At 50.5% G+C, this 18641-nt stretch overlaps 1 protein-coding gene across 1 annotated transcript in view; it reads left to right on the plus strand.

Moving 5' to 3' along the window:
* Positions 1-18641, plus strand: part of dis3l (DIS3 like exosome 3'-5' exoribonuclease) — a 53042-nt gene that overhangs the window by 7305 nt on the left and 27096 nt on the right. Inside the window, exons 5-12 of the mRNA XM_061715381.1 lie at positions 6104-6271; positions 6347-6425; positions 6508-6684; positions 10946-11115; positions 11276-11437; positions 12839-13083; positions 13154-13246; positions 14988-15276. Of these exons, the coding sequence (XP_061571365.1) occupies positions 6104-6271; positions 6347-6425; positions 6508-6684; positions 10946-11115; positions 11276-11437; positions 12839-13083; positions 13154-13246; positions 14988-15276 (1383 nt within the window). The remainder of the gene's footprint in view (positions 1-6103; positions 6272-6346; positions 6426-6507; positions 6685-10945; positions 11116-11275; positions 11438-12838; positions 13084-13153; positions 13247-14987; positions 15277-18641) is intronic.

Consider the following 18641-nt stretch of genomic DNA (forward strand, 5'->3'; position numbering starts at 1 on the left):
CCAGAACGCAGCTCCCGAGGCTCCGGCCTGCAAACATACACAAAAGAGAAAAAAGGGGGGCCGGCACAAGAAACTACAGGAACGATGGACAAAAATGATAGCTATGAGATATTTATAATAAATAAAAATGGTAATGGAGAAGAGAGGCAGGGAAAAGGAGAGGAGAAGAAGGGTGAGAGGCACCGCCCAGCGGATCATGTCGGTGCCCCCCTGCAGCATAAGCCTATAGCAGCATATCTACCGCAAAGCTATATTTGAGACTAACTATTATAGTTTTGTTCTATAGCTGCGACTATGACTACTGACTCTAACACACTAAAGTTTACACTACCTAGAGATTTACCAACACCAGCTAGAGGTTTAGAAGAAAAGACCAAGGACCGTTACGTCGCCCGGATCGGCGTCACCGGGGCCCCGCCCTGGAGCCAGGCCTGGGGTTGGGGCTCGTAGGCGAGCGCCTGGTGGCCGGGTCTTTGCCCGTGGGACCCGGCCGGGCTCAGCCCGAAACGGCGACGCAGGTCCGCCTTCCCGTAGGCCCACCACCCGCAGGAAGGACCATGGCAGGCCGGTGCATTGTGGGCTGGGTAGCAGTCGTGGCGGGGTGCCTCGACGACCCAATCCCTGGACATCAACCCTCACAGTGGGGACATGGAATGTCACCTCGCTGGGGGGGAAGGAGCCGGAGCTTGTGCGTGAGGTTGAGAGATACCGGCTAGAGATAGTCGGGCTCACCTCCACACATAGCTTGGGCTCTGGAACCCAGCTCCTTGAAGGGGGCTGGACCCTCCACTACTCTGGAGTTGCCCAGGGTGAGAGGCGGCGGGCTGGTGTGGGCTTGGTTATAGCCCCCCAGCTCAGCCGCCATGTGTTGGAGTTCACCCCGGTGAACGAGAGGGTCGCTTCCCTGCGCCTTCGGGTCGGGGATAGGTCTCTCACTGTTGTTTGTGCCTACGGGCCGAACAGCAGTGGGGAGTACCCGGCCTTCTTGGAGTCCCTGGGAGGAGTACTTGATAGTGCTCCAACTGGGGACTCCATTGTTCTACTGGGGGACTTCAACGCTCACGTGGGTAATGACAGTGATACCTGGAGAGGCGTGATTGGGAGGAACGGCCTCCCCGATCTGAACCCGAGCGGTGTTTTGTTGTTGGACTTCTGTGCGAGTCACAGTTTGTCCATCACGAACACCATGTTCAAGCATAAGGGTGTCCATCAGTGCACGTGGCACCAGGACACCCTAGGCCGGAGGTCAATGATCGACTTTGTTGTCGTTTCATCTGACCTTCGGCCGCTTGTCTTGGACACTCGGGTGAAGAGAGGGGCTGAGCTGTCAACTGATCACCACCTGGTGGTGAGTTGGATGCGCTGGCAGGGGAGGAGGCTGGACAGACCGGGCAGACCCAAACGGATTGTGAGGGTCTGTTGGGAACGTCTGGCCGAGCCCTCTGTCAGGGACATCTTCAACTCCCACCTCCGGGAGAGCTTCTCTCGGATCCCGGGGGAGGCGGGGGACATCGAGTCCGAGTGGACCATGTTCTCTGCCTCCATTGTCAACACGGCGGCTCGAAGCTGTGGACGCAAGGTCTCCGGTGCCTGTCGTGGCGGCAATCCTAGAACCCGGTGGTGGACACCGGAAGTACAGGATGCCGTCAGACTGAAGAAGGAGTCCTACCGGGCTATGTTGGCCGGTGGGACTCCTGACGCAGTAGATAGGTACCGGCAGGCCAAGCGGGCCGCGGCTCGGGCAGTCTTGGAGGCAAAAACTCGGGTCTGGGAGGAGTTCGGGGAGGCCATGGAGGAGGACTTTCGGTCGGCCTCGAGGAAATTCTGGAGGACCGTTCGGCGCCTCAGAAGGGGGAAGCAGTACTCTGCCGGCACCGTTTATGGTGCTGGTGGGGAGCTGTTGACCGCGACTGGGGACATTGTCGGACGGTGGAAGGAATACTTTGAGGATCTCCTTAACCCGACTGACATGCCTTCCACTGAGGAAGCAGAGGGTTGGGGCTCGGAGGCGTGCTCATCCATCACCCAAGCCGAGGTCACCGAGGTGGTTCGTAAGCTCCTCGGTGGCAGGGCACCAGGGGTGGATGAGATTCGCCCTGAGTACCTCAAGTCTCTGGATGTCGTAGGGCTGTCTTGGTTGACACGCCTCTGCGACATTGCATGGAGGAAGGGGACAGTACCGCTGGGGTGGCAAACCGGGGTGGTGGTCCCTCTGTTTAAAAAGGGGGACCGGAGAGTGTGTTCCAACTACAGGGGGATCACACTTCTCAGCCTCCCGGGGAAAGTCTACGCCAGGGTACTGGAGAGGAGATTACGGCCGATAGTCGAACCTCGGATTCAGGAGGAACAATGCGGTTTTCGTCCCGGTCGTGGAACACTGGACCAGCTCTATACCCTCCGCAGGGTGCTCGAGGGTTCATGGGAATTTGCCCAACCAGTCTACATGTGTTTTGTGGATCTGGAGAAGGCATTTGACCGTGTCCCTCGTGCCATTCTGTGGGGGGTGCTGAGTGAGTATGGAGTCCGGGGCCCTCTACTAAGGGCTGTCCGGTCTCTGTATGATCGAAGCAGGAGTCTGGTTCGCATTGCCGGCAGTAAGTCAGACTTGTTCCCAGTGCATGTTGGACTCCGGCAGGGCTGCCCTTTGTCACCGGTCCTGTTCATAATTTTTATGGACAGGATTTCTAGGCGCAGCCAGGGGCCGGAGGGGATCCGGTTTGGGGACCTCAGGATTTCATCTCTGCTTTTTGCAGATGATGTTGTCCTGTTGGCTTCATCAGACCGGGACCTCCAGCATGTGCTGGGGCGGTTTGCGGCCGAGTGCGATGCGGCAGCTATGAGAATCAGCACCTCCAAGACCGAGGCCATGGTTCTCGACCGGAAAAGGGTGGCATGCCTTCTCCAGGTGGGTGGAGAAGTCCTGCCTCAGGTGGAGGAGTTCAAGTATCTCGGGATCTTGTTCACGAGTGAGGGAACAATGGAGCGTGAGATTGACAGACGGATCGGTGCAGCGTCCGCAGTAATGCGGTCGATGTACTGGACCGTCGTGGTGAAGAGGGAGCTGAGTCGAAAGGCGAAGCTCTCGATTTACCGGTCAATCTACGCCCCTACCCTCACCTATGGTCATGAACTTTGGGTAGTGACCGAAAGGACAAGATCGCGGATACAAGCGGCCGAGATGAGTTTCCTCCGCAGGGTGGCTGGACGCTCCCTTAGAGATAGGGTGAGGAGTTCGGTCACCCGGGAGGAGCTTGGAGTCGAGCCGCTGCTCCTCCACATTGAGAGGAGTCAGCTGAGGTGGCTTGGGCATCTGTACCGGATGCCTCCTGGACGCCTCCCTAGGGAGGTGTTCCAGGCATGTCCCACCGGGAGGAGACCCCGGGGAAGACCCAGGACACGCTGGAGAGACTATGTCTCTCGGCTGGCCTGGGAACGCCTCGGACTCCCCCCGGAAGAGCTGGAGGAAGTGTCTGGGGTGAGGGAAGTCTGGGCATCCCTGCTGAGGCTGCTGCCCCCGCGACCCGGTAACGGATAAAGCGGGAGAAGATGACATGATGACAGCTAGAGGTTTACTAAACACTAACTATAGGCTTTACTAAACAGAAAAGTTTTAAGTTTAGTTTTAAAGGTGGAGGTGGTGTCAGCCTCCTTAACCCAGATTGGAAGTTGGTTCCAAAGTAATGGTGCCTGATAGCAGAACGCCCGCCCTCCAAATCTACATTTAGATACTCTAGGAACTACGAGTAAACCTGCACCCTGGGAGCGGAGAGCTCGGCCAGGAACATAAGGCACTATCAAATCTTGTAAATACTGCGGAGCTAAGCCGTTTTGGGCTTTATATGCAAGTAATAAAATTTTAAATTGAATTCTGAATTTTACAGGTAGCCAATGGAGCGACGCTAACACTGGAGAGACGTGGTCTCTCCTGCTGATTCCTGTCAGCACTCGTGCTGCTGCATTCTGGATCAGCTGGAGCCTATTCAGCAAATTACTTGGACATCCTGCTAACAACACATTACAGTAATCCAGTCTAGAAGATACAAACGCATGAACTAGTTTTTCTGCATCCCTCTGCGAGAGGATTTTCCTAATTTTTGCAATATTACGGAGATGGAAAAACGCTATTTTACAAACCTGATTAACATATGGTTTAAACGACAAATCCTGATCGAAAACAACACCAAGGTTTCTCACAGTTGCACTGGAAGCCATCGCAACACCATCTAGTCCCTTCCTAAGATGCTCTGGACCAAGAATGATAACCTCTGATTTATCTGAATTTTGAAGCAAGAAATTTCTGGACATCCAGTCCTTGATGTCCCTAAGACATGCCTGAAGTTTAACTAACGGTTCTGTTTCATCCGGCTTCATAGACAAATAGAGCTGCGTATCATCAGCATAGCAATGAAAGTGTATGCCGTGATTCTGGATTATACTTCCCAATGGCTGCATGTATAAACTGAACAAGACTGGCCCTAGCACTGAACCCTGCGGAACACCATAACAGACCCTGGACTGTTCTGAAGAAACCTCATGTACATGAACAAACTGGAACCTGTCAGATAGATATGATTTAAACCAACGTAGAGCTGTCCCTTTAATCCCAACAACATGCTCTAACCTGTGCAGTAAAATGCCATGATCTATAGTGTCAAAAGCAGCACTGAGGTCCAGTAGAACCAATATGGACACTAATCCCTTATCTGAGGCCATAAGAAGGTCATTCGTAACTCGAACCAGTGCTTTCTCTGTGCTATGATGCATTCTGAACCCTGACTGAAAGACTTCAAACAGATCATTTCTATACAAATAGTCACATAACTGGCTAAACTAACCCTAACCAGCCTAAACTAACCCTAACCAGCCCAAACTTACCTAAACAAGTTTAACCAGGCTTATACCAACCTAACCCAGCCTGAACTCGGGGGTGTAGGTCGTCACCGTGCAGGTAGGAGCCGTGGGCTTTAGGACACACAGAGCCTAACCTGGCCTAACCTAGTTAAACAACCCTAAATCACCCTAAACCAACCCAAACCAGCTTAAACTAGCCCAAAACAGCCTAAATTAGCCTAAACTAGCCTGCGTGTCTACGTGCCACCCCTCCTTCACCCCTGCTCCTGTCCTCGGTCTTCAGGACTACCTGCAGGACTTGGCTGGACCTGACAGCGGCCCAGGACCTCTAGGGCTCTACAGGTCTACAGGTCTAGGGCTCTACAGGTCTAGGGGTCTACAGGTCTAGGGGTCTACAGGTCTAGGGGTCTACAGGTCTACGGGTCTAGGGGTCTACAGGTCTAGGGTCTACAGGTCTAGGGGTCTACAGGTCTAGGGTCTACAGGTCTACAGGTCTAGGGCTCTACAGGTCTAGGGCTCTACAGGTCTACAGGTCTAGGGGTCTACAGGTCTAGGGGTCTACAGGTCTACAGGTCTACAGGTCTACAGGTCTAGGGTCTACAGGTCTAGGGGTCTACAGGTCTACAGGTCTAGGGGTCTACAGGTCTAGGGGTCTACAGGTCTAGGGGTCTACAGGTCTAGGGGTCTACAGGTCTAGGGGTCTACAGGTCTACAGGTCTACAGGTCTACAGGTCTAGGGTCTACAGGTCTAGGGGTCTACAGGTCTACAGGTCTAGGGGTCTACAGGTCTAGGGCTCTACAGGTCTACAGGTCTAGGGGTCTACAGGTCTACAGGTCTACAGGTCTAGGGGTCTACAGGTCTACAGGTCTAGGGGTCTACAGGTCTAGGGGTCTAGGGGTCTACAGGTCTACAGGTCTAGGGGTCTACAGGTCTACAGGTCTAGGGGTCTACAGGTCTAGGGGTCTACAGGTCTACAGGTCTAGGGGTCTACAGGTCTAGGGGTCTACAGGTCTAGGGGTCTACAGGTCTACAGGTCTAGGGGTCTACAGGTCTAGGGGTCTACAGGTCTACGGGTCTAGGGCTCTACAGGTCTAGGGGTCTACAGGTCTAGGGTCTACAGGTCTACAGGTCTAGGGCTCTACAGGTCTAGGGCTCTACAGGTCTACAGGTCTACAGGTCTAGGGGTCTAGGTTCCACACCTCCTTCACCTCCTTCACCTCCTTCACCCCCTTCACCCCCTTCTGTCTTCAGGACTACCTCCAGAACTTCTGGCCGGACCTTGTCCAGGCCCAGGACCTGTACCGGTCCATCTCCCAGGTCCTGCAGGACAAGGAGGGGGAGGACACCCAGAGGGAGTTCTCCGAGCACCTGCCCCCCGAGGTCCTGGAGTCCGGCATTAAGTCCGGACGCTTCCTGCAGGTGCAGACCTCCCTCCGGGTCCGGGGTGGGGGGGGGGGGGTCCTGAAGGAGATGACTCACTCTGTTCCTCCCCAGGGCAGCCTGAACGTCAGCAAGCACCGAGCCTCGGACCAGGCCTTCGTGGTGAACCAGGTCCTGTCCAGCAAGAACACCGGTACCAGAACCAGAACCGCCTCCTGCTGCAGGTCTCAACACACAAGGACCCCTTGATCAGACCCCCCCCCCCCCTCTTTCAGACCTGAGTGGAGGCGTGCTGGTCTACGGCTTCAAGAACCGGAACCGGGCCGTCCACGGAGACTCGGTGGTGCTGGAGCTGCTGCCCCGGAGCCAGTGGAGGGGGAGGCTGACGGCGCTGGCCGAGGGACCGGGGACAGAGACCGGCGAGGACGGGGAGGGCAGACCCGTCCCAACAGGTGGGACCGCCCCAGAAACCCCCTGCTGGGCCTTCGGACCGTTTTCCCACCAAACTGGTTCTCAGCTGGGCTGGGGATCCATTCAAATGTCAAGAATAGATTCCATTCCAATTCTTAAGATTCAGCATCGATTATCACCATTTGATTCGATCCGATTCAATTCCATTCCGATATTGATTTGGGTTAGTGTTATTAAAACTGCTTTTTGAACTGCTGCCTGAATTATATGACTGTAAAATGACTTGTGAAAGAATAATTTCACAATAATAATTTTGAAATAACTAAGAAATATCCATTTAAAGGAGCTTGAGGCTCCTTTTAAGAAATGAGACTCTCTAGCGCCACCCTTCACCACGACGGCCGTCGGGGGTACTGCAGCCAACAGTGAAGCCGGCACGGGAGAACGGGGAGAACGCACATCAGTGGCGTGCACAGACATTTTGGGGGGCAGGTGCTCAGTGCAAAAAAGGGCACACATGCGGCGTGTGGAACTGCTGGCTGCCTTATAGCAGTTATATATTTGGAAGAAAAAAAAACATAGCATATGGCATGGTATATTTATTTCAATATCTTAATAACATTGTGATAAAACAAATAACTTTGGACGCTGACATTTCTGCCTCTCTGTATGTCCCTCATCTTCCATGCTGGTAGATGGCCTATTGCAGGACAGCAGAGAGAATAGAATATGTTTATTTGAGTAAGACTGATGGTGACAAGAGTCAATGCATTACAACGCTAAGACTCACCACACCAGGATGTAACTGCCATGGCCTAACTTCAATTTCCTACTACAGATCTGTGCTTTTTAAAGGTTTTTTTAATAAAATATGTTTTTAACTATTATATATATATATATATATATATATGTCTTCTCGTGAGGATTTATTGGACCCATCCCCTCCTTGCTGCTCGTCTCCTCCTCCTCCTCCTTCTCCTCCTCTTCAGAAAAAGAACTAAAGCCAGGGCTTTTCTTTGAAGCAGGGACAGATGTATTTTGCAAATCGAGATGCAAAATGTACGTCCAAAAGAGTGGGAAAACGGCGCCAGACCGGAAAAACTTTTTTTCGGTCGCCAAGCAACTTGCAACAAATATGTACGCGATGCACGCAGGCGCGCGCTGCTCTGCTCCCTGCTCTGCGCCGAGTCTGCGCAACCGCGTTCTAGGTGAAAGCCTCTTTGCGCCGTCTTGCGCCCTTTGCCGTCGCACAAACTTGGCAGCCTGCGCCCTGTTGCACGCCGCCGAGCCCGGCGGCAGAGCCTAAGCCCTTGCGCAGCAGCAGGAATGAATGGGAAAGCCCGCTGTGCGCCCTTTATGTGAAAACCGCTTTATGTTGAGGAGGGCACCTGCTTGGTCCAGAGGGCAACGGGCAAGTGCTCTAGCACCACCTGGTGTCTATCTGTGCACGCCACTGACGCACATGCAGCGTTATGTGACGTCACATCCGCAGCCCAGCGCGGGAAATTCGGGACCGAATTGCAGCACATTTTGCAGCACACAGCCTGTTCAAGGCAAAGGAGAGATACACTAAAGGGCTCATTCTTTTGGGTTTGGAACGCTTCATCTGACATTATTACTAGAAAACTTAAAATGTATATGGATTTTTTTCATAAATCTTGCCACAATCCGGCCTCAAGCTCCTTTTAAAGTGCAAAAAAGAAAGAAATTGCAACAGCTCATGCAGTAAACAAATAATTTTAGCTTGTCTTATTTATTCTGTCACCAGACACACAGCTGGTCATGAAGCACCCGGCATTTTTCAGGTATTTCATGACAAACTGTGTCCGATAACAGCAGAAACCAAACAAGCTACAGTAAATATAGATAATATGAACTTCATTGAACTAATATAACATTTAGAAATTTAAGCTGAAATATCCAGCATTTTCTCCAAAGAAAAGTTCATTTAGTTCAGGAGTTTTCAAAACCAGCACTTTAACGCTGCAGCTACTCATCGACGCCATGTTCATTGTTTGATAGTTCCACACCACGGATGCATGAATTAAATGAAGTGACTACTGGGATTAAAGTTCACCGGAACAAAATGTAATGATGAAAAAAAAATCGATCTTTAGACATACGAATCGATTTTTAGGAATTATTATGAGAATCAATTTAGAATTGGAAAATCGATTCTCATATTAATTCCATCGGTTACGTCTCTGCAAACGTCAGTTACGTCTCTGCAAACGTCAGTTACGTCTCTGCAAACGTCAGTTACGTCTCTGCAAACGTCAGTTACGTCTCTGCAAACGTCAGTTACGTCTCTGCAAACGTCAGTTACGTCTCTGCAAACGTCAGTTACGTCTCTGCAAACGTCAGTTACGTCTCTGCAAACGTCAGTTACGTCTCTGCAAACGTCAGTTACGTCTCTGCAAACGTCAGTTACGTCTCTGCAAACGTCAGTTACGTCTCTGCAAACGTCAGTTACGTCTCTGCAAACGTCAGTTACGTCTCTGCAAACGTCCGTTACGTCTCTGCAAACGTCCGTTACGTCTCTGCAAACGTCAGTTACGTCTCTGCTAACGTCAGTTACGTCTCTGCTAACGTCAGTTACGTTGTTGCGTTTGCATGAAAGTTGCAGCAACAACAAGGTATCTGCTCTAATACCCCTTTTACACCAAGCTGGTTCCAGGGCTGGTGCTAGTGCTGGTGCTAGAGCCGGTTCGCGGTTGGTTCTAAGTAAGAACCGTTTGCTTTTACACAGCTGGTGTTGGCCTGCAGCTGGCCAGAGAGCCACGTCATCACGTCACCACTCCCCCTCGTTTTCATCCCCACCCTGATCAGGAAGCTGAGAGCCAAAAGCTGTTTTCATTTCAGCTGTAGCGCTGTTAATATGGCACTTTATTAAGTTTTGATATTTTTTCAGGTAAAGTAACCTTTAAGATCCCCAACCTGGGCTCAGTTTATCCAAATAACGCCTGTTAAGAAATTTGATCTGAAAATTTTGGAATTTCTGGCTGACTGCCGGCTCCGGAGCTGATTTATGATTCCGCGTTAAATCGACGCAGAGCCTACGGCGAACAGCTCCTCTCCTCTCCTCCCCTCAGGAGCTCCTCTCCTCCTATGTAACCTACGGCGTAGGTTACGTAACATACGCCGTAGGCCCTGCGTTGGTGTAACGCGGAACCAGAACCGCGGGCTGGGAGGCGTCCCCGCGGGCCGGGAATTTTTATTAAATAAATGGATCAAGCGTTGAAGACGGCGGTTAAGTTAGCAGACTCTTTTATTATGACATCCATTTATTTAATAAAAAATCCCGGCCCGCGGGGAGGGGCTGGGAGCGGGCTCGGACGCGAGGCTGCGCTCCATAGGCGGGCACGGAGCCCGCCGACGTTACTGTTGATGGATTGTACCGTAGACCACTGCTGCTTCTGTTTTACATCCATTATTAAATAAATGGATGTAATAATAAAAGAGTCTGCTAACTTAACCGCCGTCTTCATCGCTCCGTTGTTTAAAAACAGCGCTCTTCCGTGTTTATTCTGCTTTGGTTGTTCAGTAACACCGTCCCCAGCCCCGCCCCCAGCCCCCGACGTAAAGCGGTTCTAACGCTGGCCCAGCTCAAAACTGGTGCTACAGTAGCACCAGTTTTGAGAGCCAGGAGCCGGTGCTTAGGCTGTGAAAAACCAAAGAACTGGTGCTAAGTCTGGCTGTAGCCCAGAACCAGCCCTGGAACCAGCTTGGTGTAAAAGGGGTATAACAGGACACATCTCTAAAAGACAGGTTGTCTCCTCCTCAGACCCATGATGCTTTTCTGCATTCAGATTGATTTTTATTTGAAAATGTCTCCGTTTCCCAGTCTTGCTATTGCCGTTGGTCTTAATAACTCCGCCCCCTCCAGTTACGTAAGCAGCTCTTTCCTCTAGACCAGTAAAGAGTTGGTGCTACCTTGGAACCGGTTCTTCTAGCCCAGTTGGTGCTACCTTGGAACCGGTTCTTCTGGCCCAGTTGGTGCTACCTTGGAACCGGTTCTTCTGGCCCAGTTGGTGCTACCTTGGAACCGGTTCTTCTGGCCCAGTTGGTGCTACCTTGGAACCGGTTCTTCTGGCCCAGTTGGTGCTACCTTGGAACCGGTTCTTCTGGCCCAGTTGGTGCTACCTTGGAACCGGTTCTTCTGGCCCGGAGCCAGTTCTTTGTCAGTGGAAACGGGAAGCCCGGTTCCAAACTCAGCACTGGCCCAGAACCAGAACCAGCCTGGAACGGGTTTGGTGGAAAAGGGGTACCAGAGCCGTCTAAAGGTCCATCTGTGTGTGTCAGGCCGCGTGGTGGGGATCCTGCAGAGGAACTGGAGGGACTACGTGGTGACCTTCCCCAGCAGGGACGGGTCTCAGTCACAGACCAGGAACTCCCAGCGGATCCTGGCGATCCCCTGGGACCGCCGCATCCCCAAGATCCGGATCAGCACCCAGCAGGCCGAAACGCTGCAGGTCCGATTCTCCACCTTTTCATGTTTGTTTGTGTTGGGTTTGATGATGAGTCCCCCGGTCCGGGTCCGGGTCCAGATCCGGGTCCAGCCAGGATAGTCGGGGCTTGTACCCAAGAACTCCAATATCACATCAGCTGTTTTCCTGTGATGTCCCCCCCCAGGACCACAGGGTGGTGGTGCGCATCGACTCCTGGGAGATCACCTCGCTCTACCCCAACGGCCACAGCGTGCGGGTCCTGGGTCGGGCCGGAGAGCTGGAGACCGAGGTCCAGACCATCCTCATCGAGAACGGCATCCACGTGCCCCCTTTCTCAGACGCTCAGGTCAGAGGTTACTCTGGGAGGACCGGCTCCTGGAAATGTGGCTCTCCCTTTGTTTGGGTTAGAGCTGTCAGTTCTATTCTTGGTCGGAGCCCCCGGGTCGGGCCTCCGACCCGGGGGCTCCGACCCGGGGGCCTCCGGGTCGGGGCTTCCGGGTCGGGGCTTCCGGGTCGGGGCTTCCGGGTCGGAGTGTCCGGATCGGAGCGTCCGGATCGGAGCGTCCGGGTCGGGGCTTCCGGGTCGGAGCGTCCGGGTCGGAGCGTCCGGGTCGGAGCGTCCGGGTCGGAGCGTCCGGGTCGGAGGCCCCGACCCGGGGGCCTCCGACCCGGGGGCCTCCGGGTCGGGGCCCCCGGGTCGGGGCCCCCGGGTCGGGGCCCCCGGGTCGGGGCTTCCGGGTCGGGGCTTCCGGGTCGGGGCGTCCGGGTCGGAGCGTCCGGGTCGGAGCGTCCGGGTCGGAGCGTCCGGGTCGGAGCGTCCGGGTCGGGGCTTCCGGGTCGGAGCGTCCGGGTCGGAGCGTCCGGGTCGGAGCGTCCGGGTCGGAGCGTCCGGGTCGGAGCGTCCGGGTCGGAGCGTCCGGGTCGGAGGCCCCGACCCGGGGGCCTCCGGGTCGGGGCCCCCGGGTCGGGGCCCCCGGGTCGGGGCTTCCGGGTCGGGGCTTCCGGGTCGGGGCGTCCGGGTCGGAGCGTCCGGGTCGGAGCGTCCGGGTCGGAGCGTCCGGGTCGGGGCTTCCGGGTCGGAGCGTCCGGGTCGGAGCGTCCGGGTCGGAGCGTCCGGGTCGGAGCGTCCGGGTGGCTGCGAGATATTCGTGGGACAAACCGCTGCTCGACCTAAAGGTTTCCCTCCAGACTCAGGACTCTGCAGTCCGGTTTCCCCGTCTGGCGTTGAACCGGCACAGACAGAAGATCACTCAAAACATTTGCGTGTGTGTTTTATCTGATTTGTGTCCATAACTTTTTCGAAGGTACGGAAAAAACGATAATTAGGAATTGAAAAAGCCTCCTACACACATCTATAAATACACACCAATCTCCTGATACACACAAAGCTGTAGAGATGTACAAATGAGACTCTTTCCTCCAAGAAGATTGATTCGTCCGTATTCTTGAGTCTATAAGGTAACAATAATATAATAATAAGATCACCTTGTTTGAATTGTAAATAGGTTTGGCTAAATCTATCTATCAATCTTTGACTAAAACTAAACTAAAATGATCCTGACAATTCTGACTAAAATAAGACTAAAATGCTCAGACTTTTAGACACGACTAAAAAGAGAATGAAGGTGACTAAAACTAATAAAAACTAAAACGATAGCTGGACCCAAAGACTAGACTAAAACCACAACACTACTTTCCATTCCCCCACATGTCTGATCTGTGGTCTGATCTGAACCTGTCCGTCCAGCTGAGGGAGATGCCGCCCAACTCCCCGGAGAAGCCGTGGTCGGTGGACCCGGCCCAGGCGGGGCGACGCCGGGACCTCAGGGACCAGCTGGTGTTCAGCATCGACCCGCCGGGCTGCCAGGACGTGGACGACACGCTGTCGGTGCGGCGCCTGGCGGGGGGGAAGCTGGAGCTGGGGGTCCACATCGCTGACGTCACCCACTTCGTCAGGGAGGGGTCCCTCACGGACCTGGAGGCCCGGACCAGGTGAGGAACGGGGGGGAACCCGCTCAGGTCCAGTTCCTCTGTGGTTCTGACCCGTCTGCTCCGCCCCCAGGGCCACCACCTACTACCTGGCCGACCGCCGCTACGACATGCTGCCTGCCGTCCTGAGTGCAGACCTGTGCTCCCTGCTGGGGGGAATGGACCGGTAGGTGGGCCGTCCTCCGGAACCACACCTCTGTTCAGAACCTGCGTCGGTACCGCTCCACCTTCTCCACCTTCTCCACCTACTCCACCTCTCTTTTTCCAACATTATCTTTATTTGGTTTTCAAAATCCTTCCAATGATACATACAAATAAGAGGAAACATCAAGGGCAGCTGAATTATCTTCCAGCATTCGAATCATATTTCCTTACAAGTCAGGTATTTATGATCATATCATAAAGCAACACTCAGTTTAGTTTTATATGAGAAAAGGAAAGACAAAAAAGAAAGAAAGAAAAAATTAATAAAAATAAAACCCCAATCAAAACAACAAAGTTTTCTCTATTTTTCAAGGATTAGCCCAAATTATTTCACCATTGTGCATAGTTCAGAAATACAAACTCGAATGTACAATTAAGACAGAATAAAGAAATCAAGTATTAAATGAAAGGAAATAGTTTTAGAACTGCAGAGGATCACTAGTAGCTACGCCTCATCCGCCCCACACCGTTTAAATCCACACTCTCTATATATTCCATAAAAGGACCCTAAATGTGTTGAAATAACGATAGTTTGCCCTTTATAATGTAAATAATCTTTTCCATAGGTAAAGTTGTAGACATTTCCTTAATCCAGTTAATGAGTTTTGGTTTACTGGTTCTCTTCCATGAAAGTGCTATGACAGTTTTTGCAAGCAGTAAACAAAAATCCAGGGCAATGATTATTTTTCTAGACATATGATGTCTATCAGGATATAAACCTATGATAGAACAGTTTAGGGTCAAGAACACATTTTATACCTAGTATAGTAGTCTCTAAAGTTTGTTTAATCTCCCACCAGAGTTGTTGAACTTTATTGCATTTCCAGATACAATGGAAGAAGGTCCCCTTCTCCTCTCCGCACCGGATACCAGTGTTTCCTCTACATTCATTCAGCAGTGGCGGCCCACCACTGCTAAATCATAGCCGCCACGCCTGAAAAATTTTTTTATACATTTTTTTTTTTTTTTTCCGCAAATGCACCATCGCCGCATCTCTCCACCTTCACAGCACAGCCTGTGTGATGATGAGTGCAACGGCGGGGGGAGGGGATGGAGGGAGTGGGGTGTTTGGGGGATCCTATTGGAGTTAATTACTCGTGAGGGGGATCATCTTGCAGCATGTATGCTGCTAAGCATCAATGGGCCACCTCTGGGAGAATTTCCCTACAACAGAGCCTTAGAGCCTTAGAGCCTGGGTGCAAACTTTGTCATTGAGTCTACACAGCCTCATCTAGCTGATGTTTACATGTTATTTATTTAATGTTATTGTTTTTATTTATTTTTTACATTTTCAACTGGTTAGAGTTGAAGTTGAAGTAACATTTATTTATTGTTCAGGGATTGGGGGAAGTGGGGGAAGCATGCCCCCACTGCTGAAAAAATTCCTAGAGGAAACACTGGGATACACAGGTCAGGGATGGCACCATTACACTTATTGAGCTTTTCCGGCGTTACATATGTCCTCATTAGCCAGTTATATTGCAGTACTTTGAGACGTGTATTGGTAGTTTTTGCTTCTTCCCAGACCTCTGAGGGCAAGTCCTCCTGTAAATCTTCCCTCCAAGCATTAGGTTTCCTTGAAAAAGACTCAGAGGACCCCTCTGCTAACAAGCTATATAATTTGGAGATGATTCCCTTTCCAAAACAGTCATTTTTCATTTAATATTGCAAAATGGACAACCTTCTCCACCTCTCTCCTCCAGGTATGCCATGAGCGTCCTGTGGGAGCTGGATGCTGGGTCCCTGGCCGTCAGCAGCGTCTGGTTCGGCCGGACACTGGTCCGGTCCTCCTACCAGCTCCACTATGAGCTGGCCCAGGCGCTGCTGGACGGGGAGGAGGCCCCGGTACCGGAGCTGGCCCAGCTCGGCCCGGAGGAGAGGGACGCCAAGCTGGCCGAGCTGCTGGAGGCGCTGGAGATGCTGACCCAGGTGGCCCGGCACCTGCGGGCCCAGAGGGACCAGGGGGGTGCCCTGGAGCTGGAGGGGGTGGAGGTACCGACCCGTCTCTTTCTTAAAACTGTAAAAACCACAAGTTCTATTCAGGTCTGAGTCCATCACTACACCCAGGTTTCTAGCCTAGATGGTGGTTTTTAGGTGTTTAGATTGAAGCTCTGTGGTGACCTATAATCGTTTCTCTTTGGCTCCAAAGACAATTACCTCGGTTTAGTTTTTGTTCAGCTGGAGAAAGGCCCAATCTCAATATTCCCCCTACTTTTCTTCACTCGCCCTTCTTTTCTTCACTCGCCCTTCTTTTCTTCCCTACCCCCTTAAAAAGAAGGGGGAGATTTTAGGGCTCTTGAAATCTAGGGCACTTGGCCCAGGTGCCTGTCCCAATACTCTCACTCCCCCTCGTTTTCATCCCTACCCTGATCAGGAAGCTGAGAGCCAAAAGCTGTTTTAATTTCAGCTGTAGTGCTGTTAATATGGCACTTTATTACGTTTTAATATTTTTTCAGGTATAAAGGTAACCTTTAAGATCCCCAACCTGGGCTCAGTTTATCCAAATAACGCCTGTTAAGAAATTTGACTCGACGTTTTTGGAGATGAGAAGAGCCGCCGGCCCCAGGGAGCAGCAGCAGCTCATAGCCCGAGAACAGACGTGATCGCCGGGTCAAGCTGCTCCGTCGCGGGAGAGAAACCTGCAGCTCTGTTGAGAATTACGCTGGCTGAAATAAATCATTTAGGAAGATGTTGGTTTAATAGATGAAATCTAACAGTTGTAGCTACGCCTGTTAAGAAATTTGCTCCGAAAAATTTTGAGATTTCTGCCTGCCGGCTCTGCGTCGATTTAACGCAGAACCATAAAACAGCTCCGCTATCTTCACATCAGTTTTATCTGAAAGTGTGTAAATTACCCAGATAACAAATCTGACGAGTCACAGGATTATTTCTCTCTATGTCCCACAAAAAAATGCTTGCTCCCTTGGTCACAATCTGAGACGAGTCTGCAAATGATGTTCTCCCTCGGTCGGCGAGTCAAATCGACGCAGAGCCTACAGCGTAGGTTAAGTAGCCTACGGCATAGCTTACGTAGCCTACCGCGTAGCTTACGTAGCCTACGGCGTAACCTAACAGCCTTTACTCCAGCGCGATCTTCGCGAACAACGGACAAAAAAGGGATTATGTACATTTACTGAGTGAATACTATGAAAGTTAAATATATATTTCTCGCTAGAAATGTAATCAAAACGCATTTATATGCAGAAACTAACTCAAAATATTGATTTTATTCACTAAATGTCCGCCATGTTTTTTTTTTGGATTCATTCCGCAAATGACGACGAAAAGCATTCTGGGAAATTTTTATACCCCCTCGCTCGCAAAGTCAGCATGTGAAATCCCTTGATGTGAAGGGGCTATTTTCAGCCCCTAGCCCTTGTTATGCCCCCTCCCCCTAGGTGAAAAGAGGAATTGGGAGGCGAGGGGGAGTATTGGGACGCACCCAAAGTTGTAGCTCATCCAGTCAAGACTCTCCTCAATACATTTACCAAGAGCCTGTACAGGGCCTCGGTCTCCTGGTCACACTGTAATATACCTGCATGTCATCTGCATAACTGTGGTAGTTTATACCAAGAGCTTGTACAGGGCCTCGGCTCCTGGTGACACTAATATATACCTGCATGTCGTCTGCATAGCTACGGTAGTTTATACCAAGAGCTTGTACAGGGCCTCGGCTCCCGGTGACACTAATATATACCTGCATGTCGTCTGCATAGCTACGGTAGTTTATACCAAGAGCTTGTACAGGGCCTCGGCTCCTGGTGACACTAATATATACCTGCGTGTCGTCTGCATAGCTGTGGTAGTTTATGTTCTTTATAATCTGTGCCAGTGGGAGCATGTAGATGCTAAACAGAAGAGGTCCCAGGATGAAACCTTGGGGAACTCCACTGTGGTTCTGCTCAGATGCAAAGTTACCTGTTAGTACAAAGTACTTCCTGTTCTCTAAGTATGTTCTGAACCAGTTCAGTCCAGGTCCAGAAAGACCCGCCCAGGTCTCCAGTTCTAGTAAAATATTGTGTATGGGGGTATTATTGTTCCAATATTATTTGTGTGTGCGTATCTCAATCTGTGTGTGCGTAAAAAGATTTGTGTGTCTGTATTCAGATTTGTGTGTGCGTAAAAAGATTTGTGTGTCTGTATTCAGATCTATGTGTGCGTAAAAAGATTTGTGTGTCTGTATTCAGATCTGTGTGTGCGTAAAAATATTCGTGTGTCTGTATTCAGATTTGTGTGTGCGTAAAAAAAGATTTATGTGTCCGTATTCACATTTGTGTGTGTGTAAAAAGATTTGTGTGTCTGTATTCATACTTATGTGTGCGCAAAAATCAGCCGGGAGCTCTCGATTGGCTGTCTTTGCACACGTGGATTTTGACACACTTCTGCCGCGGCAAATCTGTAAAAAGATCTGTGTGTAAAACGATTTGTCCGTATCTTTTGCTTTGCCCTGAGCTCGGACTCACAGGCTCACGCCAGGCTACAGTAGCAATGCAGCCTTCACACCACTAGTCGGCGCGTAGCACTCAGTCAGTTCTTTACCTGCAGCAGTTCCATCGGGGTTTTGAACATATTATTAGACATCGTTTGGACTTTTATACTGCATGCAAACACCTGAACCCCATCTACTTCGGACCTATGTCGGACACTTAGTAATCGGGTTGCATATGGAGTAAGATAACTTCCAAAAAGATGTGTTCATGTTATAACTATTCGTATTCATAATGATAAACATTTGTATATAAATAAAAAAGTTGTACTCAAAATGCTGCTGTCACACACATGAGTCTGACAAATTATTAGGGTAAGAGTAAGAAATTAGGTAAGAAATTGACCTTTTACGTCTCATTTATTCATTCACACACGCACTAATATATTTGGGAAACAGTTAGGCACCAAATATAATATATTTAATTTTCTCAGATGGCAAAAATAAGAACTTTATTGATCCCACATACTGTAGGAGTAATTCATGTTATATTAGAGAACAAGGTAGTGCCGAAAAACAATATATAGCCTATCCCCCCTCACAAAAATAAGAAAAATATATTTTCTCATCAACAAAGCATATTTTACATAAACATATTTAAAAATTTTCAAGTAACAAAATAACATATTTGAACAATTCTTCAGATTTTTTCAGTTATTTTATTGTCTGAAAAATGGTTCAAATGTGTTATTTTGTTATTTGAAAAAATTTAAATTTGTTTTGTTGATGAGAAAATATGTTTCTCTATTCTTATTTTTGTGAGGGAGGATAGATTATTGTTTTTTTTTTCAGCACTACCTTGTTCTTTATAGCTGATATAAAATGAATTACTCCTATGTGGGATCAATAAAGTTCTTATTTTTGCCCTCTG

The sequence above is a fragment of the Cololabis saira genome, chromosome 3 (assembly GCF_033807715.1).
Source record: "Cololabis saira isolate AMF1-May2022 chromosome 3, fColSai1.1, whole genome shotgun sequence".
NCBI classification, from domain to species: domain Eukaryota; kingdom Metazoa; phylum Chordata; class Actinopteri; order Beloniformes; family Belonidae; genus Cololabis; species Cololabis saira.